We start from the raw sequence: 27,626 nt of genomic DNA, 5'->3' as shown, positions 1-27,626 counted from the left end.
TTTGAGGATTTTGTTAGGACTTGTTGTTGTTGTTGTTGTGGTCTTCAGTCCTGAGACTGGTTTGATGCAGCTCTCCATGCTACTCTATCCTGTGCAAGCTTTTTCATCTCCCAGTACCTACTGCAACCTACATCCTTCTGAATCTGCTTAGTGTATTCATCTCTTGGTCTCCCTCTACGATTTTTACCCTCCACGCTGCCCTCCAATACTAAATTGGTGATCCCTTGATGCCTCAGAACATGTCCTACCAACCGATCCCTTCTTCTGGTCAAGTTGTGCCACAAACTTCTCTTCTCCCCAATCCTATTCAATACTTCCTCATTAGTTACGTGATCTACCCATCTAATCTTCAGCATTCTTCTGTAGCACCACATTTCGAAAGCTTCTATTCTCTTCTTGTCCAAACTATTTATCGTCCATGTTTCACTTCCATACATGGCTACACTCCAGACAAATACTTTCAGAAATGACTTCCTGACACTTAAATCAATACCGGATGTTAACAAATTTCTCTTCTTCAGAAACGCTTTCCTTGCCATTGCCAGCCTACATTTTATATCCTCTCTACTTCGACCATCATCAGTTATTTTGCTCCCCAAATAGCAAAACTCCTTTACTACTTTAAGTGCCTCATTTCCTAATCTAATTCCCTCAGCATCACCCGACTTAATTAGACTACATTCCATTATCCTTGTTTTGCTTTTGTTGATGTTCATCTTATATCCTCCTTTCAAGACACTGTCCATTCCATTCAACTGCTCTTCCAAGTCCTTTGCTGTCTCTGACAGAATTACAATGTCATCGGCGAACCTCAACGTTTTTATTTCTTCTCCATGAATTTTAATACCTACTCCGAATTTTTCTTTTGTTTCCTTTACTGCTTGCTCAATATACAGATTGAACAACATCGGGGAGAGGCTACAACCCTGTCTTACTCCCTTCCCAACCACTGCTTCCCTTTCATGTCCCTCGACTCTTATAACTGCCATCTGGTTTCTGTACAAATTGTGAATAGCCTTTCGCTCCCTGTATTTTACCCCTGCCACCTTTAGAATTTGAAAGAGAGTATTCCAGTCAACATTGTCAAAAGCTTTCTCTAAGTCTACAAATGCTAGAAACGTAGGTTTGCCTTTCCTTAATCTTTCTTCTAAGATAAGTCGTAAGGTCAGTATTGCCTCACGTGTTCCAGTGTTTCTACGGAATCCAAACTGATCTTCCCCGAGGTTGGCTTCTACTAGTTTTTCCATTCGTCTGTAAACAATTCGTGTTAGTATTTTGCAGCTGTGACTTATTAAGCTGATAGTTCGGTAATTTTCACATCTGTCAACACCTCCTTTCTTTGGGATTGGAATTATTATATTCTTCTTGAAGTCTGAGGGTATTTCGCCTGTTTCATACATCTTGCTCACCAGATGGTAGAGTTTTGTCAGGACTGGCAATACTATAGACTATAGGACTTATGCACTCAGATATAAGGCAGTGATGTCCTTGATGCAAACATTTACTGAAAATTGAAATCTGTTGTGGAAAAGATGGAAAGTGATTCTTGTGTATTGGAGAGTGGGAAGAGTGAATGAAACATGACATGTGGAAATCTTGTTTGTGGTGGCGGTAGTAGTAGTAGTAATTTAATTATTGTGGTACATTGTGTCCTCTTGGAATACATATGTATATAATGGTGAAAATCTTACTATTTGTGCAGCAACTGGGTTTTTACTCACCAATAGATGTTGCATAGTATCACCTGAAATGAAAGAAAGAATTACAAAGCTTTTTTTTTTTGTTAAGTCTGCACACTGAACTTGTGCCCATCTGAAGTGCTCAAGGCAAGAAGGCTTGTATCCTTGGTGCAGGCTGCTATAAATATGGTTTCTTCAGCACTTGTCAGTGCATGAGAATTGCTATCCTATCCCACAATATTGTCTATAGTATTGCCACAAATCAGAACATTCGCCAGAAACACTGTCAGCACTATGGGAAAGCAGTACTGGATTCACAACAAATGGTTTGGCAGAAGTAGATGTGCCACTATTATATCACCCTCAATTGCTATTTGTAAGCTGGAACAGCAGAAATAGATTTTTTTTGCTCTGCTAGAATATACCCAGGTGACAGCTCAAACTGATGAGAATATCTGAAATCTCATAATTGTAGATTTTCCGGTTTTGTCATCGGCAATGAGTTGACAAAACAGTGTCATTTTGTCACAGACAAGGAAGCAGGGAACATGACTTCTTTACTGTTCTCCACCAAAAATATGACCATAAAATTATTGCTATAGACTCCAAATGATCTGACAGTACACCCTACTTGAAAAGTATTAATGTAGCCCCTCCCCAACCTATTTAAGTAAAAATGTGGTAACAGGTAGATAACTTCCACAGTTATTGTGAAGAAGATAGATCAGTGGAACAAAATGTGGGAACTGTCACAGAAATAGGTCCGAAGATAATGAATTAAGGAATGAAACAAATTCCTGTTATGAGTCCATGATCATTCATGAATATTTTCTGAATAAAACTGCTTAGATTTCTAAATAAAATGTCTTTATTTATTATCATCAAATATAAAAAGCTTTGAATTTCTGAAACAAGATTCAGTGTCAATATTAAAATCTATGTCTAAACGGGGTGCCAACTAAACCACAAGTGTGTGTGTGTGTGTGTGTGTGTGTGTGTGTGTGTGTGTGTGTGTGTGTGTGTGTGTGTGTGTCTATATATATATATATATAGTAGATGCCAAAACATTGTACTGAATAGACATTTTATTTAGTGATCTAAACGGTTTTATTCATATAAAAATGACAATGAATGCATTGACAGAGATGTGGTAGGAGGTACAGAGAGTCTGAATTCCATTCAGAATGTTTGGGAAGCCGTCAGGTTGTGTGTGCATACATCCTGTATTCCTCCTCCACCCCCTCCCAACCCAGCTGTAGTAACTGAAGACTTTCTAGCAGTAACTATCTCAATGTTCTGTGTTACGTACATGTACTTTATGCTGATAAATGGCAACAAGGAGTAGTAGTGTGAAAGACCATGCCATAATAATACTGGCCAAATTTGTAATATTAAAAGAATAGTAATGTACAGCTTGAGAGCAGACCCAGTAAATATTTTGCTACACTATGGATAGTAAGAAGCCAAAGATTTTGCAGTAACAGAGTGACAGTTGCGAATCATACAGTTTGGCCCCCAAAGCAACTACTGTTGTGTCAGATGTGTTCCACAATTTGAGTCGAAAGAGTAAAAATCTCTGGACCAGGCAAATAGAACAATGCCCTCAATAATGTTTCCCCATCAGAATTTTGTTGACATCAATACAACTTTACCACTGAAGTACAGGGAAAATATAAACTTTTATGATCTGTGGTCGATTATGGAACACACAATGAACAAACCAATCCAGATCATTGTTATGACAGTTCATTAAAATGCGATCAGTTCATCAAATAATAAAACAGATCACTGCCTTCTACTGTTACGAAATGTCTATTGTCTGTTAATACACAATTAATTCCACAGATATTTGTGATCTCATACAAACAAAGAATACTACCAATACAGCATAATTTTGTACACAAACCTCTTGTTAGAATGTTTTGTGAAACAAGACAATCTATGACAGCTATTTTTGTAATATAGTGGTGCAATTCCTGCTGGCACATTAAATAACACTAACATGATAACAAACCCCTAGTACTTAATTATTGTAGTGAACATTAGAAAAAATACATTTACATTTTAGAATGTAATATTGTGACATGTTGTATGGAGTTTCGAACTTTGATTACCTGAGACAGTGTTTCTAGATGCTATCTAGTCAGTTTCCACAGAGCTACAGACATTGAAAACCTTTCATATATTCATGAGCCAAAATGTTGTCATCACCTTTGGAATGCTTTATAACAGGGATTCTGAGCGGCAAGGATTTGACAAGTCCTTTGTAGTTTCCAGAGGTAAGTGGTACGGTATGTTTATGCACAGACCATGCAATTACCACAAATTCAGGCTGGTGGTTTGTATGTGCAAAACTGGCATCCTATAGTGCCTCAGTTGTGTTCTATTGGGTTCAGATATGGTGAATTTGGCGACTGAGACAGCAACATCAATTAACTATTGTGAATCTCAAGCAATTGGAGTACAATTCTGACCTTGTGACATGGATGGTTATACAGTTAGAAGATGCTATCGCCATTGGGAAAGGCATCAGCCATGAAGCAATGCAGGTTGTCTGCAATATTATTCACACAGTCTACAGCTATTGTGGTACCTTCAATTACTAGTAAATGTTCTATGGAAGCCCAGATGAATGTTCTCCCAAAGATAATACTTCCCCAACAGCCCAAGTCCATGACATAGTCTCATGAACCTGATGTAGCAAGAAAAGTGATTCGCCTGACCTGGTGAAACATTTGCATTGGTCCTGTGCTAACTGTAATCATAACTGACAATGTTGTCAGGTCCACATGGGAACACACAGTGATTTTCTGCTGCAGAACCTCATGTTCAACAATGTGCATTGAACAGTGTGCTCCAAAACACTTGTGCCTGCACCAACACTGAACTCTGTCACTAGATCTGCCACAGAATCATTACCTTTCCTGATTTACAGTATGGGCAAGCCTCCAACCTCAATGTTCTGTGATGATGCAAGGATGTTCAACACCTTGTTAGCTACTTCTTGTTTCAGCATCCTTAAACCATTTTCCGTAGATGTTCACAACAGCAGCATACGAACAGGCAACAACCTTGGCAGTTATCGAGATGATCGTTCCCAAGTGCAGTGCCACAACAATGTGCCCTTTGTGAAAGTCATTTATATCAGTGGATTTTCCCATTTACAACTGTTATCATCACTAGAATGATTACTCATTCTTCTATGCTGCGTTATACACTTTCCTAGCCACATTACATGCCCGCAATGCCACCAGGTTGCACCCAATTGTGCAGTAGGCAGCGGCCATAATGTTTTGGCTCATATGCGTATTCAATACAAGGTGAGGCAAGCTGCAAGAGTAACTCAGTTTCAAGTAGCTGCCTAAACCAGTGACATTAAACCCATAGCACAAGTAGCTGCCATCATCCTATTTTTCATAAAAATTGCCTTCAAGGAACATCTGTCATGATCACTCAATACACATTTTTGTTCGCATTGTGAATTAGTGGAAGATGTTTTTGTACTTTCCACGCATGCGGTACAAATCTTTGATATGGTGGTTCTTGAAACACAAGACACTTTGGCTATCTTGGTTATACGGAAACACCCAGCATACATGCACCAACATTTTACCACCATTCGAATTCACCTAGACCAGACGTAATGTCCTCACAACTACACAGAACACTGTTCTGACCATGACTGACACTTGCAACGTTTTGAGGACATTGCATGGGTGCCATTCACGGTCTATTATGCCAGTGCAACTTGCAGGTTTGGCTAGCACCTGCGTTTATGTTCAAGCATGCACTGAATGAGGTGAGGTGAATGAATGGGAAAATAGAAAAATGTGTGAATCTCTCACTAAAACTTACACACTAAGATATCTTTCTTGTGCATGTATCAAATATCTGAAACGCAAAACTAAACAATAATTTTGGGACTAATTTATTCATTTTGAGGTAACTGCTGCAACATGACAAACAAAATTACGTTTACTTCCTGAATTGCTCCCCCCTCCCCTCCCCACCCCACCCTTCCACCTCATTAACATTTATCTTTTAATCTAACTGTAACGAAATGAAAGAAAAATGTTAACAGTTAGTGACAATACAAACTTTATCTCAGTACTTATGAACATTACCTTTCAGATCTAATATCCAAGAACTCCAGATAATTAAATAAAAAGATGAATGTATGTGTATGAACTATCAATTTAATAATGCTCATACCAGTAATAAAAATCGCTAAGAATTTTGTATTTACAAAATGAATATTTTTATTTTTTAAGAAAGGTATTTTCATCTTTCACTGATAAAGATTGCATCAGTGACTAAAAGTAGAAGTATAATTGGTATTTAATTAATTGCAAGAATAAAAGTGTGAGTAAAGTGGTTTTCAATTTTGCTGTTAGAATAAATTATAGAATAAAAATGCATATTCTAATAGTTCACAAGCAAAACTTTTAAGAGAGAAAAGAACAGTTTTAATCCATTAATTTCCCACAGTATGAACTTACCATCTTCAATCGTTTCTTTCTTTCTTTAATCTTCATTTTGCGGTCAGACAAAATTTGTTCCAGAAGTTCTGAAAGCGCAATCTGTGAACTCGTAAGTCGCTGTTGTTCAAATTGTTGTGAGGAAACTTGTTCACAGAATGTAACTTTCTCTTCAGTTACCTGCAATGGCAAATCAGTTCATTGCAACTCCATTCACAGAAAGAACCTAGTTTCTGAATTGCGCTGTTGGGTTTGTAAGTTCACTTTGAGATGACCGCCCTTTTACAATTCTAACTATAATGGTACCCTGCCATCCTTATGCACTTCCAATGTGAACTGAAAATTCAAGTGGAGTGAATTTAAATGTTACAGAAACACAGGTAGTGTTTCTACTCTGTGAGGCTACAAAACAAATGTTTTAGATGTTAGATTACATTTCTGGATGTCATGGTAAGAAGACAAGCTGGGACACAGCGCCTTCTGCAAACTTTCTCACACGTAGTAACATTTGGAAACCAGAAGCTGTCATCACCACGCACAATGTTAGAGTTTCTTACATACCCTTGTACACAGAGCACATGTGGTTTAAGATCCCAAGAGCCAGCCACATTAGTATGGTGTTCTGGTAAACAAATGTCTAATTCATTCCACAGTGGACTTTTGTCATATTTTAGAAGCACATCTTCAAGAATAGGAAAAATCCTCAAGCAATTTTTCTCAAGTTGCAAAATTGAGCAATCTGTTACGTTCAGTCACGGAAAATCTTGAGCTTAAATAACGCGGCATTTATAAGATCCCATGGAAGTGTGGGAAGTTTCATATTGGGCAGACATGTCGCAACATGTGAGAACGCTGTGTTGAACATCAACATATTTGCTTGGACCAAACTGACAAATCAACAGCAGCAGAGCATTGTCTGAACATGAGGCAACACACATTTTGATAAGACTGAATTTTACCCTCAGCATCACTGTTCTGGGATTGTGTGATTAAGAAAACCATAAATATCTGTATGGCAGACAATCTAACCAACAAGGATGCAAGATTTCAGTTAAACACTGCGTGGAATTGAACACTGGCTGCTACTAAAAATGGGAGAAGCAAGAATCTCTGTTTACAGACCAGATGCAGTGCATTAGAGAGTTTAAATTCAGCTTTTAACGACAGAAATATAAAGCTGCACAGTTCTTGCTCATGGGGCACATGCAGGAGGCTTCTCTTCAGCTCCTGGCAGGCGGAGCTATGAGTGCTATTTTTGACCAACTTCTTTTATAACCAGTGACTACCGGAAAATTTCAAACAGGTGCTTCAATGAAATATTGTGGGACTTTAACAATGTTATCTGGTGGCAAACCCAATAAATGTATTTGCAATAACAAATTAGCAGAAAAACCTGGACAGAACAGAGCAATCTCATCAACTCATTAAATTCAATGACCCCTCCTCAGTTGGACATAAAAACAAGCAGTATTTGTATGTGCTATTTAGGTGTATCAGAACACTTAAAAGTTTGAAAAACATGACTAACATATTAGCTGTACCTTATTGGTATCCTGCAGTACCTGCTGTCTCTCTTTATGTCTCTGAGTTAATGTGCAGACTGTAGGTGGCAAATTTAGTAAATCGTCTTGGTGGGTAATCATGAAGTTCACAATTTTCTCCACAACTTGCCGATTGAAATTTTCTCCACAGTCACTGGATATCACACATGGAGAAAAAGTTGAAATAACCTAGAGAGATCAAGTATGATTATTATTTCACACAGAGAATACTTTTTAAACTTCATATTGTCTTTCATATTAAATATCAGGTGTTGACAAATTGAAGTTTTACATTCGCCATATATGGGAGAATGGAACACAAATGTACTAAAGCATACAGATACACAAAGTTTATTCAACATTTATGGGTTTTAAATCTCATTTAAGATATCAGAAACACTATTTCCACGAGAATAAATGACTGTACTAAAATTTAAAGATCTGTAATACCTACCGCACCAGCGTCCTACATGGGTTCATCAGCAGTAACTGATCACCTAGTCCACAAAGTATGTGAACTGGAGGAATGACAATTGAAAAGCTTTCTGGAAAGGTGACTAAGGCGGTTTACTCTATTATAGGGATGGACACGCATGCTTGACAAACAACATGGGGTTACTGACTCATTATCCATGGTGTTCAAAACACAGGCAGGTGGCAGCAGTGGTACAGTGTGAAGGGAGTTAGTTTACAGTTTAATGTACTGTCAATAAAGAGCCATCAGACAGGGAGAGAGAGAGAGAGAGAGAGAGAGAGAGAGAGAGAGAGAGAGAGAGAGAGGGGGGGGGGGGGGGGGAGGAAGGGAGGGAGGAGGGAGGGAGGGAGAGAGGGAGGGGGGGAGGGAGAGAGGGAGGGGGGGAGGGAGGGAGGGAGGGAGGGAGGGAGGGAGGGAGGGAGTGACTTACAAACTCAGGCTACACAAGAATTAGGCAGGAAATTTCCAATAGCTTTCTCAATGGAACCATCTCAACATACACCTTAAAAAGAAACCATACAAACCAACATCTGGACTGCTAGACAGAACTTTTCACCCTGCTTCTCCCACATACAAGCCCAGTTCCTTAATTACTACCTGTGGTGTACATTGACATGACAGTGCCCACAGACAGGTTTATGGCACTAGAATCTCACTGAATGGGTGCATGAAGAGGATTAATGAGACAGACTTTTCACAGGCACAGCCACTACCACCTTTCAGAAAACAGATTACAGCCTACAGTCTGCAATGGCACCAAAACTCGCCAATTCTCACAGATCTACTACGCACTTACATGACTTCATGGACTAGTATACTTAAGCAGCCTTTACATTCTCCATGTCTATGTCAACAGTAGATGTCACACTGAACACAGTGGGATTAACTGTAATGCGAAACTCTCCGTGGCATTTTGTTATAATGCCATGATGGATCACTATTTTATAGATGTAATGAAAAATCTTACAGATTATTAGGTGGGTGATCATAATTTAGCCATCCCACAGTTGAATAACTCTAAGGTTTTCAATCTCTCAAATCGACAAGAACAACATGAAAGCTGCAAAATACATAATGATTTTCCTACATGTGAAAATCACAATTTTGTGTTATCCACTTACAGCCTGTGGTAAGCAAGGTCAGCACACACGTGAAAGCATGTTTTACGCAAATTTTGAAAGTATTACATTTTTCCTGTTCATGTTCCTGTATGTACATCTGCCCACACTCTACAATTTAAATATTCTTCCAGAGAAAGAGGTGGTGACTTTTACAGTAACTGTAGTGGTTTGGCATCCACTTCTAAGAGTTTGGAAGTGCCCATATGGAAATATCTTCTTTGGTCAGTGAATATTAGAGAAACAGGGTGCTGAAGAGCTACTAACATAAGCTTTAAAGTTAGTCCTCACAAAAAATATAGTTTGGTGAGAGCTATCGGCAGCATCACGCAGAAAATGATGTTTACTTTTGTTTTCCAGAAGCAGAAGTAACACATTCACGTGTTTGGTTATTTCTTTCAAAGGATATATTTACACTACACACTAATGCTAGAGAAAATTTCTCTTTTCCACAGTAGTTTCATTGTATGGAGAAAGTATTTCATTTCTGCTACAGCATATAGCAAGAAAAACTACATTAATTGTAAATGTAAACAGTACAAAGTCTTATCTCTCTCTCTCTCTCTCTCTCTCTCTCTCTCTCTCTCTCTCTCTCTCTCTCTCTCTCTCACTCTAATTTCTGTGTGTAAATGGTTCACCTCATGTTAGCACATAATTCAACACTTTCTACAAAATATTATAGTATACAGAATATACTCATTTCAAACTCTGGCGTGGATTCGGGAAAATGCGCCTTCGCACATTCTCCAAATAGTATTAAGTTTGTTCCTGTAATGTAAGTGATTTATATGTTCATCAAAATAAATTTATAAAATGCTTTAACATACAGTGTCACAACTCTCAACTTTCTTGTAACTTATCTTCACTTATATGTTATTCAGATCTGCGCTGTTATCTAATCCCCTATGAGCAGTGACCGTCATATGTGCTTTATTTCAAAGAAGTTTGAGGCAAATCTCATTTCTTATTGCTAAGAACACATTTTAACTCAATTGTATGTGAACTTATTATGTTTCACAATTTTGTGCAGCCATTTACATTCTTATAAATGAAAACAGACAGAAATTTAACAATTTAAATGACCTAAAGGACTTTTAAAGTTTTCACATTTTTATGTGGCATTTAATATGAGTATTTACTTTGGCTTGTCTTGCACAATAAGTTCCCATTTTGGCTGTCTAACACTCTTGCCAAAAAGAGAGAAACTAAATTTGCATGGTTTATGAATGATCACGATTTCAGTCTACTTTATACTCAGAGTTAGTTTCTGTCACATTTTGGGTGCACAAATATCTATAAGGACAGCAACTGCAAGATGCTTGGCGTATTTAGTCTAAAACAACTTCTGCAATGTGTGTGTTTCAGTAGATTTGTGGCAACCATCCACCTGCAATCATATCAAATACAAACACCTTCAGTCATCTAAATTTCCAGTTTTATTTTATTTATGCTACTGGTTTCAACATTACATTATACCATCTCCACAAACTCCTGACAGACTTGCAGGAAGAACCCCACAAGGAAAAAATTTGAGAAACTAGAACGAATACAGAGGCTTAAGACAATCATTCTTCCCACATGCTATTCGCGAGTGGAATGGGGTTGGAGGGCTCAGTCAGTGGTATGAAAGTCCCTCTGCCACAAAGTGATCCTTTCGATTTGTAAAAAAGAAGTTTACAGATACAAGTGACTGTATGCTGGCCCTATTTCGATTGTACAATAGGTGGGATTTTTCCGCAAATCGGTCAGGTGGCCTGAAGATGACATAATGCTGAAACTGGTAGCACGAATAAAATGAAACTGGAAATTTAGATGGCTGAAGGTGTTTTGATTTGACATTATATATTGAACAGCCAAGGTCCCACAATCATCTTGTATAGAGACGGACTTACAGAGACTATCTTTAAGTTGTCAGGCAAACAACAAAACTAAATAGAAAAATGTGTAATGCATACGTGCATTCCCCTCACGTGTTTATGCCAAGTATTATGCATATTTATGAGATCGAGAATGCTCAGTAGCAGCCAGGCTACAAGTGCATTTGACAATTAAGCGTCAGCAAGGAGCATTACTGATGAAATCATAGGCGGCAATGTTGTGCAATCTTAGTAGGGAAGGTCCGACTATTCGGGAGTAGGATCTTACAATCTGAGACAGTGTTCCAAGACAAGCCTCTGTCACAAAGTCTGCAAACGTGACGTCAGATCCACCTAGCAACAGCAATCTGAACGCCCATTGGCTGAAAGATATATATATAATCTCCAAAAGTGAATGTTAGTTATCAGTGAATGCCATGTGTCGTGGGCAGTGTGTATCACAATTATGGAAAGTCAGAAAGGTGTTAATGTGTTGTTAAGGTTTGCATAATGGCGTAGCAAGAGCCACCATATTGGAAATTCTGTGAAATGTTTCAAAGTTTTTTTTTGTTGCTTTTATTAAATCGAGTATAGTACAAAACATTGTTGACATTTAACAGCTGACATCCTGAAACACTCCACTTCAGCAGGATCGCACAGACATTGAACCTGGCACCTGAGCGCTACTACTGTGCGATGAGGGACTACCGAAGCAGCAAGATTCCAGGTTAGTGATACAGAAACCAGATAAGCAAGGCAGAGTCGCTTCCTGCTAGCTACAATGCCACTGAGGGCATTGTAAATGGTCATTCACACTTCTTAACTCACAGGTAAATTATGTATCCACAAAGTTTTTTCATTAACTATGTAGTGACATAAAAGGCCAGGAAACTAAACTCTTTTTCATGTATACGTCCAGACTGAAGTGATGAATGAAAATTTGTACTAAGTCCAGGATTCGAACCCTGGTCTCCTGCTCACTAGACAGATGTGCTAACTACTACGCCACCCTGGCACTGTGGCTTTGCACAACTGTACAGACTACTCTGCGCAGATGTCTGAGACTTGAAAAGATCTCTGGAAACATTACAGATTCATTGGTTAAACTTTTTCGAATGCCAACTATGTTTTCATAACTTTTCCTCCAATGAATTATTTCTGAGAAATCTATGGCTAGTCTGATGCAAAATACATATGTAGTTTTATTATTATTTCTTTCCTTTCTCAGACGTTACGTCTGGTTAAAAATGGAAAGTGACGCGGACCTTGATCGAGCGTGACTTCCTTTTAACTGTACGGTATATGTTACATTGCATTTAGGATCTTTTGGGTAATTGAACATGTATCAATAATTACAGATTTCTGTAGTTGGATATATAAGTTTGGATGTAGCTGTATTGCGTTGATGTACTGGTGGATATTGTGTGGTATGACTCCTGTAGTTGATAGTATAATTGGTATAATGTCAACTTTATCCTGATGCCACATGTCCTTGACTTCCTCAGCCAGTTGGATGTATTTTTCAATTTTTCCCCCTGTTTTCTTCTGTATATTTGTTGTACTGGGTATGGATATTTCGATTAGTTGTGTTAATTTCTTCTTTTTATTGGTGAGTATGATGTCAGGTTTGTTATGTGGTGTTGTTTTATCTGTTATAATGGTTCTGTTCCAGTATAATTTGTATTCATCATTCTCCAGTACATTTTGTGGTGCATACTTGTGTGTGGGAACGTGTTGTTTTATTAGCTTATGTTATGTGGCAAGTTGTTGATGTACTATTTTTGCTACATTGTCATGTCTTCTGGGGTATTCTGTATTTGCTAGTATTGTACATCCACTTGTGATGTAATCTACTGTTTCTATTTGTTGTTTGCAAAGTCTGCATTTATCTGTTGTAGTATTGGGATCTTTAATAATATGCTTGCTGTAACATCTGGTGTTAATTGTTTGATCCTGTTTTGCAACCATGAATCCTTCCGTCTCACTGTATATATTGCCTTTTCTTAGCCATGTGTTGAATGTGTCTTGATCGATGTGTGGCTGTGTTAGATGATACGGGTGCTTGCCATGTAGTGTTTTCTTTTTCCAATTTACTTTCTTCATATCTGTTGATGTTATGTGATCTAAAGGATTGTAGAAGTGGTTATGAAATTGCAGTGGTGTAGCCGATGTATTTATATGAGTGATTGCTTTGTGTGTTTTGCTAGTTTCTGCTAGTTCTAAAAAGAATTTTCTTAAATTGTCTACCTGTCCATAATGTAGGTTTTTTATGTCAATAAATTCCTTCCCCCTTCCTTCCTGCTTAATGTGAATCTTTCTGTTGCTGAATGTATGTGATGTATTCTATATTTGTGGCATTGTGATCATGTAAGTGTATTGAGTGCTTCTAGGTCTGTGTTACTCCATTTCACTACTCCAAATGAGTAGGTCAATATTGGTATAGCATAAGTATTTATAGCTTTTGTCTTGTTTCTTGCTGTCAATTCTGTTTTCAGTATTTTTGTTAGTCTTTGTCTATATTTTTCTTTTAGTTCTTCTTTAATATTTGTATTATCTATTCCTATTTTTTGTCTGTATCCTAGATATTTATAGGCATCTGTTTTTTCCATCACTTCTATGCAGTCGCTGTGGTTATCCAATATGTAATCTTCTTGTTTAACGTGTTTACCCTTGACTATGCTATTTTTCTTACGTTTGTCTATTCCAAAAGCCATATTTATATCATTGCTGAATACTTCTGTTATCTTTAGTAATTGGTCGAGATGTTGATTTGTTGCTGCCAGTAGTTTTAGATCATCCATGTATAGCAAATGTGTGATTTTGTGTGGGTATGTTCCAGTAATATTGTATCCATAATTTGTATTATTTAGAGTGTCAGATAGTGGGTTCAGAGCAAGGCAGAACCAGAAAGGACTTAATGAGTCTCCTTGGTATATTCCACGCTTAATCTGTATTGGCTGTGATGTGATATTATTTGAATTTGTTTGGACATTAAGTGTGGTTTTCAAATTTTTCATTACTATGTTTAGGAACTGTATCAATTCAGGATCTACTCTGTATATTTCCAATATTTGTAGTAACCATGAGTGGGGTACACTATCAAAAGCTTTTTGGTAATCAATGTATGCGTAGTGTAGCGACCTTTGTTTAGTTTTAGCTTGATATGTCACCTCTGCATCTATCAGTTGCTCTTTACATCCTTGTGCTCCTTTGCAACAGCCTTTTTGTTCTTCATTTATAATTTTGTTCTGTGTTGTATGTGTCATTAATTTCTGTGTAATGACTGAAGTTAATATTTTGTATATTATTATTATTATTATTATTATTATTATTATTACACACTGATCTACAAATGACTAGTAAGTAGTTAGAATTAATACTGAAGTACTTGTAACAAACTGTTTTAAGCTAACACATTCCGTATTAGTATATAAGATACAATCATTTGTCTAATAAATATTAAACATAAGAAAATAAGCAAACAGCATTATCACCTGTGGCAAGTCCCATATAGTGGACTGACAGTTCTCCTCCACAGCAATGGATAACAGTGCCAGTTGCTTCATAAAACTCAACAACAATTTCAATCTTGTACGATTGTGTGGAGGCACAAACAATAATAGTATCTGTAGAATTTCTATAAGAAGTCTTTCCGATGTATGCACCCATAAAACAGAGTCTGTAGGAACAACATATGAAGTAGTTAAAAGACTGTCCAGTAATATGTCTTACTACTCTAAGTAAATATTTATGGATAAAAATTTCCAGTATTTATGAAACTTATGCAGGAAAACATGGTGGCTTCAGGGCATGGAGGAATGGAATAAGAAAGAAATATATACCCATAATGAGGATAACAGTTTTGACAGCACTTACCAAACCTGTGCCCTTCTACTGTTTCAGGAATACTCTGGCTACTTCCTCTGGAGCTATCTGCAGAACTTGTTGCTGTATAATATGAACTGCTTTCACTTCCAGTACTATCAAGCGATGCTCTGCTCTATAGAATATCATCAAAGCTACAGTTAATACAGGAACAAAACAGTGAACATCTGTTTCACAAAACATGTTAGTTAAGCTCAGAAACATGAGAAACACGTGCATACATTCATGTAACTTGAGATTAAAAAGCTCTTGAGTTAACTTCTCATACTCTTGTAAGAGAGACTGGAAGAAATGCAAGCTATGGCATAACACAGTTAAAGAATAATAGACATTATACTTACATCAGTGCTTGAAACTTAGATATGATGGTCTGATGATTAAATAACATTAAATCTGATGAGAGACCAGAGATTTTGATAAATACATTCATGTCCAAAAGCTCAGGCTTATCACCAGACATGAGATGCAAAGTGACAAAGAAATTTAAGCTACAAAACATTACTGAGAGCAAAACAAAGGTTTTTCATGTGAATAACATGTATTACTGACACCATCAGTTGATACTGAAAAAAGACACAAGCAGACATATTTAAAGACCAAAATATATGGGGAGAGATAAAGGTGAACTGGAAAGTAACTGGAGATCTGGTGTGAAAAAGGCGAAAAGGTGTTGGTTATAGCTGGGCTATGTTGGACTTGGGTTGGTAGACAACGATGTGCACAAAGGTTAGGTGGTTGTGTTGCTGCCAAAACACGTTAAAGGACGGAGTAATTCGGAAAAATTTTGAAAAAACTGCGTGTAATGTATTAAAAGGAGTGGTTTTGTGGTGGCAGATTATGAAAATTTAAATATGTCTGCTTGTGTCTGTATATGTGTGGATGGATATGTGTGTGTGTGCGCGAATGTATACCCGTCCTTTTTTCCCCCTAAGGTAAGTCTTTCTGCTCCCGGGATTGGAATGACTCCTTACCCTCTCCCTTAAAACCCACATCCTTTCGTCTTTCCCCTCTCCTTCCCTCTTTCCTGATGAGGCAACAGTTTGTTGCGAAAGCTTGAATTTTGTGTGTATGTTTGTGTGTCTATCGACCTGCCAGCGCTTTCGTTTGGTAAGTCACATCATCTTTGTTTATATATATATAAATAAATCAAATGCTTTGGATAGGTCACGGAAAATACCTACCGGCGCTATTTTACTATTTAATGCTGGTAATATCTGGTGTGCGAACATGTAAATGGCATTCTCAGTAGAGCAACCGTTCTGAAACCCAAACTGTGATTTTCTGAGGATATTATTGTTGCCAAAGTGAGATACTATCCTAGAATAAATCACCTTCTCAAAATTTTTGGTAAATTATGTCAACAGTAAAACATGTCAGTAGTTATTGATGTCCCTCTTATCACCTGTCTTAAAGAGGGGTTTAACAATGGGATATTTTACTCTCTCTGGGAAAATGCCTTGAGTTGGTGATGCATTAAATATTTCAGACAATACCGGACTTATTATATTGGAACAAATCTTTCACACTCTATTGGAAACAGCATCAAAACCAGAAGTGCTTTTATTCTTGAGAGACTGTATGACCATCTTAATTTCAGATGTAGAAGTTGTTGATACATTCATATGATGTAATTTTATGAGAGTTACTTCAACATATTGCTGTGACCTTTCTCTTGACCTGTTGGTCCCTATGCTTTCTACTATGTTTAAGAAATTATTATTGAATACATTTGCTACATGTGATTTGTCATTTACAAACCTTTCACTCGATTCAATAGTAATGTTATCCTCTTCTGTGGTTGGTTGTCCTGTCTCTTGCCTCACTATATTCAATGTTGGAATAACTCTGTTGTCCGATGTACTGATTTCTGACATTATGTGCATGTTTCTTGATTTTTTAATAACCTTTCTCAGTAATTTTGAGTAGTTTTTGTAATGCACAACTACTGCAGAGTCTCGGCTTGTTCTTGGCAAAAGATACATTTCCCTTTTCCTTTCTCACGATATTTTAATCCCCTTAGTGATCCATGGTTTTTTACATGGCTGTTTAATGTCCCATCTGATTAGCTTATGTGGAAAGCTACTTCAAATACAGATATTTGGAATGGATTGAATTTTATATCGGCAATTGGGTCTTATAAATTTCATACCGGGTTCTTTCTTGTAAACTACTCTTAAAAACATTTGCCCTGAAGTCATTAATGATTTTGACTGACTTCCACTGAGGTGTATCCACACTGTAAGGCACTATGTCATTTATCCTGACTAACTGTGCATCATTATCAGAGAGATCATTTGTTACTGGGTAAACAGTTATTTTCTTGCTTTGTGCCTCATCAAAGAAAACATTATTAATTAGGGACCTACTGTCTTTATCAACCTGTGTTGGAAAGTTAACTACTGAGCAAATTGTAGGATCCAAATAAGGTTTCCAGATCATTTTTCCTATCAGAATCCTTTAGAAAATCTACACCGAAGTCACCACAGCCTGTTAACTGCTTGCTGATGTCTGACTGACAGCACAGTAAGGAATCCAGGTTCCTCATAAATAATTCAAAATTTCCCAGTGGGGATCTATAAACTGTTACAATTAAAAGTGAACTGTTTTTCAGCAGTAATTCACAAGCACACATTTCTATGCAAAATCTACTTGTGTCAATGCTTTTCAACTTGTGTTCTGTCTTAATATATGCAACACCTCCTCCTTTTCCCATATTAGTTCTGCATGAGTAAGCTGGCAGACTGTAATCTTTTATGTGTAACTCGCCTAATCCTGTGGTTATGTGGTGCTCAGACACACACAGAATGTCTATCTTTTCATCTAAATTTTGCAAGCAGGGAAGAAGATCTTCTACCTTATTACTCAATCCTTTAATATTTTGGTGGAATAAGCTAACCTTACTTTTCTGTGCATTCTTCTGGGGCTCTTCTGTTATAGTGACTTCTTTCAAAACAGGTTGCCTGAAACTTGATTCTAACCTAAAAAAGGTGCCCCTCTGACACCAGTAATCACAGGGATCTTGCACTGTGTGATGGCAGCCCCCGTACATATCCTGCAAGTAGTTCAGCCAACCTATCTTTCCCTCTCCTATTCAGGTATAGGCCATGCCTAGTATAGCTCCATCTCCCAATTGTATAGCAGTATCAAACCAGAGCTGGTCATGGGGCTGCAGGACCTCCATGAAACTCACATTTGTGTGTTTAGTTGCTACTCCTGTTTTATACAGGTCACCCCTAATACTGTAATTACTGTTCTTAGCCAGGCTAATTCCTGCTCCACATACTATAATAACCAATCCTCTCTGCGAAAACCTTTGCACAATTTTCCTATGTCCTCTGTCACCTGGCTAAGGCTAGCACTTGGCTTCACAATACTTGTGACCCTGCTTCTAACTTTTCCTGCACCATCTGGCTTACACCCCTCCCATGGCTATGACCTAGCAGCAAGACACTTTTCTTCCTAATCTCTTTTGGTACTGACCTACACTGAGTTTCTTGGCTAGAAGCCTGCTGCACCCAACTGTGACCTACAGCTGTATGAGGCTCTTCCCCTCCTACTTTAGGTAACATTCCATATTTATTCAATTTATTCAATACTGTGTTGTGGCCACATGTAAGCGTTGCTTCATGCAGTGGAGAATGGCAAAACAGAGGCACGCTGGCGACTGAGGCGTTGTGAAGTAGGCAGGCACAGATAGCCTTGCTGACAGCAGCAGTCTACCAACAGACTGACGCATGGATGCACACAGACTGAGCGAAGCCTGGAGAGTGCTAAGTAAGGGGAAGTGAGGCCAGCACACTAAGTTACGCTGCAATATACTGCGGGAGTAATAACAAAAAGCTATCACCGAGCGTAAAAAACGTCCTCCTGCAGGATAGAAATAGTGGAGCACAGGCAGCAACAGACAGAAGCCATTAGGAAGCAGTTTGGATCTGAGGACGGATGTGGTCTGTGTCCGAATGTTCAATCTTCGTAGGTGACGATTCCAGAAGTCTGTTCCAGCTCGCAGGAGTCATCCGTTCGCCGCCAGATGTCAACTTCAGCTCTGAGAGTACTTCCCGGCCGCAGCACGGTCTTGGTCACAGGCGCCGCCGGGGACTGATGCCCGGACTTCACGGAAACCCAGCCCCATGGCACGTGGTCCGTCCATGACGGGACCTCGCGGACATCGCGACTGACGGCTTACCAGCCGCCGGTGCAGCAGGCATCGGCAACTGACCTCACGGCAACGTGGCTCCAAGCAGTGACGAGTTCATCTCAACCACAGGGCATCCTGGCTTCAGCGGAGCACTGGTGGCCTGAGGCTCCCGAGTGCAATCAGCAGCATGTATTGTCGGAGAATTTACACAGCAGCAGCCAGGCGGAGGGATCTGCAGGGCTGGTCAACTATGACCAGAGAGAAATTGTAAAGTTCAATAAATAATTATAAAACTCCATGCCGTCTCAGTCTTTGGCACAGCCACTGTGTCTGCTGCTAACAAGGGGCGCAAAACTTGTAACAAGTCGTGTCAGGTACACCCACGCCAAGGCTTTGACTAGCACCATGTGGAGCAACCAAGAAATAACGAATAGGGTGAGTCCGACAACTGCCTTCTCTTTATGTTTTCTGTGTAACTAGACATGTCGAGGGTAACGTTAAAGGATGTGAGAGTGTCATTTGAATGGCCTAGCAGCCCTGTAGACTTATCGCAGTTTCGTGGGAATGATAGTCATGTTAACTTAGTACCATCTAAATGTGTAGTGTGTGGATTAACAGGTCACGTCATTCCTTGCGATAAATTTGTACCAAGCACTTGTGATGTGTGTGGCTTCTATTGTCATGTAACGGGGCAATGTGGTAAGTCTAGATGGCTTGCCATTAGGCGTGCTAGGAATTAACTTGCTCCTGGGTAATACAATTTTATTTTTGTGAGGTGAGGTATACCACACGGAAAATACCAGACACACGTGCAACCGGCAGTGTTTCAATTGTCAGAAAACAGGGCATAAGGCACAGCAGTGTAAAGCCAAGAAACGGGTTAATGATACAGCAGTTAAAAACCTGTTAAATGAAAAAGGGAGTGTTCCTGCTGTCGGGAGGCATTCCCAGTAAAAAGAGGTACTCAGAGAGTGTACGAAGAGGCGGATTGTAATTTGATGGCTTGGATAAAAGATAAGTGGCGAAGAGTTTTAGTGGATACTGGAGCGCATGTATCAGTAGTCAGTGTGGACCTTGTGCGCAAGAAAGGATTGGAAGCTCCGAGGTACAGATTGCGCGCAGTAGGTGATAAAAAATTAGATGCACTAGGGACAGCACAGCTCAAGTTTAAGATAGGGAATGTGTGGTTCCGGGAGCAAATGGAGGTGTTGTCAACTGTGGGACAGGGATTTTCAGCAATACTTGGGTTGGACTTTCTGATTAAACATCACACCAAAATTGACCTTCCGCAACATACGCTGGAACTCTATGGGAACTTGTTCTCAATGGGTACAGCCGTTGGAAATGTTTCAGAGTCGCAAGGCGCACTGATAGCTAAGGTGATACCAACTAAACTGCATATAAGTGCATTAAAGGTGATTTCGTGTCACAAAGTACGAACAGGTACAGGGAAGTTGATCTGGGTACCAGTCGATGTCGATGTGACACAGCAGGGGTTATTCTTGGTAGAGCCACTACCGAGTAATGAGGTTTTAGATGGAAAGCACTGCTTTATTTGTAGGAGTGTATCACAGGTAACGGACATAAATGGGCAGTTTATGGTCCCGGTGAGTTTAGATAACTTTGGGCGGGATGATGTCGATCTGCCGAAGGGATTAGTAATAACCACAGTAGAGTTAATGGATGAAGAGGACATCGATAGTTCGAGGCTAGACTATGATGTAAAGCAAACCATCAACACGTCTGCACTCTTCGTGACAAGGTAAATCACTTGAAAGGAAATGGTCGTTCGGGTATGGAAGCATTATTACTAAAGTATAAAGCATTGTTTGAAACACAGGGTATGTTACCCTCTGCACCGGTAACACAGCATCGTATTCCAACAGGGAATCACACTGCGGTGTATCGTAAGCCATACAGACTACCGAAACAATTACAACCAGTAGTAGAGCAATTAATAGAGCAACAAATGGAAGATGGGATAATCCAGCACAGTAATAGTCCTTGGTCTAGTACAGTGGTCCTAGTTCCGAAGAAGATACCAGCCGGGTTGAAAAAATTTCGCTTTTGTTGCGATTACAGACATTTTAATGAACGGACAGTGGCGGACGTATATCCGATTCTGAATATCACAGAAACGTTAGACAATCTAGGGCACTGTAAATTTTTCTCCACTATGGATTTCCGAAGCGGTTATCACCAGATTGAAGGATGTCCGGATGACAGGCCAAAAACAGCATTTACGACGCATAGTGGTCACTTCGAGTATAAAATAATGCCGTTTGGACTAAAAAACGCTCCAGCAACATTTCACAGGTTGTTGGATGGAGTCCCTCGCGGATTGAAACCGAAAAAATGCATGGTTTATGTGGATGACATTATAGTTTTTCAAGAGATATAGAGCAGCATGTGGAACAGTTAGAGGAGGTGTTTAAAAGATTAGAGGCAGCATGGCTGACATTAAGTTTGGACAGTTATCAGTCAGGACTGGGTACAGACAGATCCTCATCTCACTTCTGCAGTATAAGATTTTCTGGTTCCGCAAACGGTTAAACAACTGCAATCGTATATTGGTCTGGCGAGCTATTATCAAAAAACCGTACAGGGGTTCGCAGAAACAGCGAGGCCACTTACTAAGTTGCTAAGGAAAGGTGTTACCTTCCAGTGGACGTCAGTGTGCGAGAAAGCATTCCAAGAGTTGAAACGGATACTGACATCAAATCTATTTTTGAAGTTTCCAGACATTTCGAAGGGGTTTATACTACAATGTGACGCGTCTAATCACACTCTTGGGGTTGTACTTGGGCAAGAAATTGATGGAAAAGAACATCTGATTGCGTTCGTGTCTCGTCAACTTAACAAGGCGGAACAAAATCACTCCACAACGGAAAAGGAATTGTTAGCAGTAATATACGGGATTTCGTACTTTTGATGCTATCTGTATGGTAGAAGGTTTAAGGTTGTGACAGATTATTCAGCTCTGAAATGGTTATTAGGTCTGAAAGACCCAGCGAGTAGGCTAGTGAGATGGGTGCTGAAACTCAGTGAGTTTGATTATGAGGTAATACACAAGCCAGGTGTGAAACATGCCAATGCTGACGCATTGAGCAGGAAAGTGGCAGTATTACAAGTAACAGGGGTGACTCAAGATAAGTGGAAAAGGGCACAAGCCATGGATAGTGATTGCCATTTGTTCAGAAAGCAACCGCAGTTCCTAGTACAGGACGAGTTACTTTGCAGGTCGACGAAATGCAGCCCGCACATCGTCATACCAGCAGTGTTAAGATCTGAAGTTTTGCGACAGGTGCATGGCCATTTTCTTTCAGAACATGGCAGGAAAAGAGCTACGGATAGGCGGGTAAGTTTTGGTGGATGACACGACGTCAAGACGTGGACGAGTACGTCAGGAATTGTGTGCCATGCGCACAGCGTGTGGACTTGAGCCATCAAAAGATTCAGCTTCAAAGATTACCAGAGGCAGACAGACCTTTCCAACAAATCTGAATTGATGTATTAGGCCCATGTAATAGGAGTGCAGCAGGGAATAAGTATGCGTTAACAGCGATTGACCACTTTTCTAGGAATTTAGTCATGGTCGCATTACCAGATCAGAAAGCAAGTACGGTGGCACAAGCTTTAGTTAATAATTGGTTACTCAGGTATGGGATACCTCAGTCCTTAATCTCCGATCAAGGTACTAATTTCACATCTGCTCTGATAAAGCAACTGTGTAAGTTACTGAAGATAAAGATACTACGGACTAGTCCATTCCATCTGCAAGCAAACGGACGAACGAAGAGAGTGCATCGCACGATTGCTGAGATGTAAATAGTCAACACACCGACTGGGATGTGTACTTGCAATTCGTAACCAGTGCATATAATAATAAGGTACATACGTCGACAGGATTGTCGCTGTACGAAGTGGTGTATGGGCGTAAGATGCCATCACCTTTTGACATGCTTTGTCCAAGGCTGGGAGTGGAGGGCGAGCATGTAAGGCAATTTGCGAAAACCATTAAGGAAGTATGGCAGAGCATTAAATGAGCTAACATGAAAGTGTTGGAACGACAAGAACAGATGGGAGGTACAACGAGGAAGTTGCCACAGTACAGAGTAGGCCAATGGGTGCTACTAGCTAATCCGTATGTTCCAAAAGGGAGAACCAACAAGTTCACAAACAAGTTCCGGGGACCGTACCAGGTAGTGGAAATGACATCACCTGTCAATGTAAAATTACAATTGCCTACCAAGACAACGGTGGTTCATGTTAGTAGAGTTAAGCCGTTCCATGGGGTAGTAGATCCGTGTATATGTACTTCTCCTTCTGGCAGAAAGCGAAAAGAAGCACCAGAAGCAGACAGTAAACCGGGTATTAAGTATAAGCTGCGTTCGAGGGATGTGTAGTTAGCAGTAATTATCACGTGTGTATTATTTTCGTGCACGGACTAGGGTTATTTTATTGGTATTAAGGGGTAGTGATGGGAGCTTTTTCCTTCTCTCTCCATTGTGTAGGTGATGCAGGATGGGGTACAAGTGGATAGTATGGGGCGTAGTCCTCTGGCAGCTGACACAAGCTGGCCAGGTACAGGATATGCCGTTGCGAAGTGGGGTGTTGTTCGGGAAAGAACCGGATGTGGTCCTCACGAGTCACGAGTGGATGCTTCAGCTGGCACTCAACATCCTGCAGGTAAGGAATGAGATGTGGCAGCTACAGGAGGTGGTATCGAGTGTGGAAACGGTTGCATCTAAGAACGGAATCTCACGGGACATGCAAGAAGAGTACGAGGCTTTGGATAGGTCATGTAAGGAAATAAGGGAACAACTGCGTCAAGTCGTGAGCACGATTCCAGGGAGGAGAAAGAGAGTAAAGAGGGGTTGGTTGAATGCAGGTGAGAAGTTGCTGAAAACAATTTTTGTAACAGCAGATATAAACAATATTGGGGGTTTGAACAATTCTTTAACAGTTATTCGCGACAGGGAGGAGAGCATAGGGAAGTTAGTGGATATACACACACAACAGATATGGGGATTAGGTACAGAGTTGTTTAATGTGACACGCGTGATGCGTGGGATGGCTACATGGTTAAGAGCATATATAGAACAAACACAGAAATTATTGAATACGGATCTGGAACAGGTACAAACGCAATTGGATATAGCGGAAAGGAAGCTGGAAATGGCTACATTGCTGCGGGAACTGGTTAACAGCATTGATGATGCACGAGTGAGGATGGATGAATTGCAAGAGGCACTACATCACGCATTGCACGGGCAGGTGAGTGTGACGTTGATGTCACCAGAAAAATTCAGACGTAGTCTGAAGCAGGCAGAGGGAGAGTTTCCAGAGGGGATAGAGCACGTAGTGCCGATAATTGAAGCGAGTATGTCACTTTTTTATCATATGTCTAGAATTAAGGTAATAACAGATCCAGTTAAGATGTATATAGAGATTAGATTTCCAGTAACTAGTGTGGGGAGACAGTATCACTCTTACGCAGTGCATCCTTATCTGGTCAGATGGGAGCGCATGGGGAAGGGCGCACAGTTAAGGACACAGGAGGTTTTATTAATTTCTAAGGAGGGGGATACTCATGCTACTATGTCGAGTTTAGAGTTAAGTAGATGTCTAATGGAGTCAGTTTCCATTTGTCCATCATGGGTTGTTTTCACGGGCAAGGGGTTGTGTGAGATCCAGTTATTTAGGGCAGAAACAGAAGCTTCGGAGTGTCGGAGAATAATAGTGGAGCCTACGCCACATTTTCAGCAAGGTGGGAGGCATTGGTTGTATTCAGTATTCGCTACGGAGAGGATATCAGCCAAGTGTTATGACAATGGGAATCGGACAGCAACCACGGAGATGGAATTACGGGACAGTGGTTTGCTAATCAACGGGACAAATTGTGAAATAGTAGGGGATCGTTTCAGCTTACCAGCAACAGTCACGGGAGTCACCAAGGTTACAGATACTCATCTGACATTGTACTGGCCAGATGCGTCATTCAGCATCGCTCCAGGAGAAAATTTGACGTATATTAACAACACCTTGGATGCTACACTATTGCAAATGATAGATAAACTAGTAGATTCGGAGAAAGGTCAAACTTCAATGCAGCAATTATTAAGGCATGTGGAGGAGTACGATACCAGGTGGAAATGTAGCATAGTGACCATTGGTATTTCAGCCAGTACTTTTACTGTGTTGATAGTATTTATCGGTGTGGTATATGTCTTATTAAAACGGAGGATTCAGCATGTTAATGCAAGACCGCTCCATGAGATTCCCGTAGAATGGATTACCAGTAGGGCATGAGTCAGGGCAACTTGGATGTATATAGGGAAGAAGTAGAATATAGGATAGAACTAGAGTTAACATATAAGGTAAATTTGGGGATGAATTTAATTTTTAGGAGGAGGCAGTGTTGCGGCCACATGTAGTAAGTGTTGCTTCACGCAGTGGAGAATGGCAAAACTGAGGCACGCCGGCGACCGAGGTGTTGCGAAATAGGCAGGCACAGATAGCCTTGCTGATAGCAGCAGTCTACCAACAGACTGACGCAAAGACGGGCACAGACTGAGTGAAGCCTGGAGAGTGCTGAGTAAGGGGAAGTGAGGCCAGCACGCTAAGTTACGCTGCAATATACTGTGGGAGTAATAACAAAAAGCTACCACCGAGGGTAAAAAACGTCCTCCTGCAGGATAGAAATAGTGGAGCACAGGCAGCAACAGACAGAAGCCATTAGGAAGCAGTTCGGATCTGAGGACGGACGTGGTCCATGTCCGAATGTTCAATCTTCGTAGGTGACGATTCCGGAAGTCTGTTACAGCTCGCAGAAGTCATCTGTTCACTGCCAGATGTCAACTTCAGCTCTGAAGGTTGGCCTGAGTTCGGTCGGCACCAGGGCTGACTAACTACAGTGACAACTTCCAGCAGGACCGGCTGCAGCGTGGTCTTGGTCAGAGGCCTGGACTTCATGGCAACCCGGCCCCACGGCGGGTGGTCCGTCCATGACGGGACCTCGCGGACGTCGCGACTGACAGCTTACCAGCCACTGGTGCAGCAGGTGTCGGCAGCTGACCTCACGACAACGCGGCTCAGAGTTCATCTCAACCACAGGGCATCCTGGCTTCAGCGGAGCACTGGTGGCCTGAGGCTCCCGAGTGCGATCAGTGGCGCACATTGTCAGAGAATCTACACAGCAGCAGCCAGGCGGAGGGATCCACAGGGCTCATTAGCGACGGAGAGGGAGAAATTGTAAAGAAAGTTCAATAAATAATTATAAAACTCCACGCCGCCTCAGTCTTTGGCACAGCTACTGTGTCTGCTGCTAACAAGTGGTGCAGAAGTCGTTACAATTGATAGCTCAAATGTAGAAGTTGATGAGCTGTTCCCCTTTTGCCCATTGCTTGTTACCTTTACCGTTCCCACTGCCTTTTTCCCCTTCAGTCTATCTAGTTCCAATTTCGCATAATCTAATTCACCCTGAAGGGCACAAATCTTTACCTACCGTTCAGCGATTCTCTTGTCTTTATTGGAGAGCCTCATTGAGTTCCCCATTCAGTTCTCCCCTACGATCATTCCAGTGGAATTCCATCCCACAGTCTACACATACCACTCCCTCTTTGACTATCCTACGGCAACATCCACATTTATGACACATTGCAAGACAGATTACACACTTAAAAACAGAATTAAATCACTTAACAGGTTTCACACTACACGAATGTTCATTGTTTATGAGCAGCAAAAATTGGGCCTACCGTTTAGTGCTTAAGATGTTTTATAAAACGTAAAAAGTCGGAGGTTGGATATTTGCTGCAGATCACAGCATCTCAATCATACAGGTAATTACAAAATGTATAAATGTGACCATGACCAACTACGAAAGACTAAAACTGACATGTCAAAAAACAAAGCAGAACACAAGTTACCTTTACTGTACTGTACCATATTGTGCTGTCAGTTCATCGGATCAAAATTTTTACTTCCATACATAGTCTCTCTAATTTCCAGTACTTTTCAAAGTAAGCCATCACAGAAAAACATTTTTGATTTTTAAGAGGTTGTTAGCATCTCCCATACTTGCATGCTGCTTTGACATGTTCGTTGATATTTTGCACCCTGTAATTGTTTGCAAACTCTACCGCTTGTTGAGTTGTGCTCAGCCATTTACTCCAATAGGATATAGGGCAGACAACTGTCTGATTGTATCTGGTCATGGATGATCATCTTTTAATTTAATCTTTTAATTTATCTTTTAATTTAATCTCAGACTAACAAACCAACTTCAACTCACTTACTCACTCCACTACAAATTATACTGACTCTTACTGATGAGACATTGTACTGTGCTTACTCACACTGAACTAAACATTATCTCTTAAAACAGGTGACCCCTACAGTTCCATGACTTGAGGAATGTTCAGTTTACATCACATGAATAGCTGATGTTTATA

At 40.1% G+C, this 27,626-nt stretch overlaps 1 protein-coding gene across 1 annotated transcript in view; it reads right to left on the bottom strand.

Moving 5' to 3' along the window:
• Window positions 1-27,626, bottom strand: part of LOC126470354 (DEP domain-containing protein 1A-like) — a 121,842-nt gene that overhangs the window by 3,020 nt on the left and 91,196 nt on the right. The window contains exons 6-9 of the mRNA XM_050098146.1: window positions 15,024-15,147; window positions 14,642-14,826; window positions 7,699-7,887; window positions 6,179-6,337 (exon numbers count right to left, since the gene is read on the bottom strand). Coding sequence (XP_049954103.1) covers window positions 6,179-6,337; window positions 7,699-7,887; window positions 14,642-14,826; window positions 15,024-15,147 — 657 coding nt within the window. The remainder of the gene's footprint in view (window positions 1-6,178; window positions 6,338-7,698; window positions 7,888-14,641; window positions 14,827-15,023; window positions 15,148-27,626) is intronic.

Source organism: Schistocerca serialis, chromosome 3, assembly GCF_023864345.2.
Source record: "Schistocerca serialis cubense isolate TAMUIC-IGC-003099 chromosome 3, iqSchSeri2.2, whole genome shotgun sequence".
In the NCBI taxonomy this organism is placed as follows: Eukaryota; Metazoa; Arthropoda; class Insecta; order Orthoptera; family Acrididae; genus Schistocerca; species Schistocerca serialis.
Note: the sequence above shows the minus strand (reverse complement) of the source record. Positions and strands in the feature narration are given on the sequence as shown.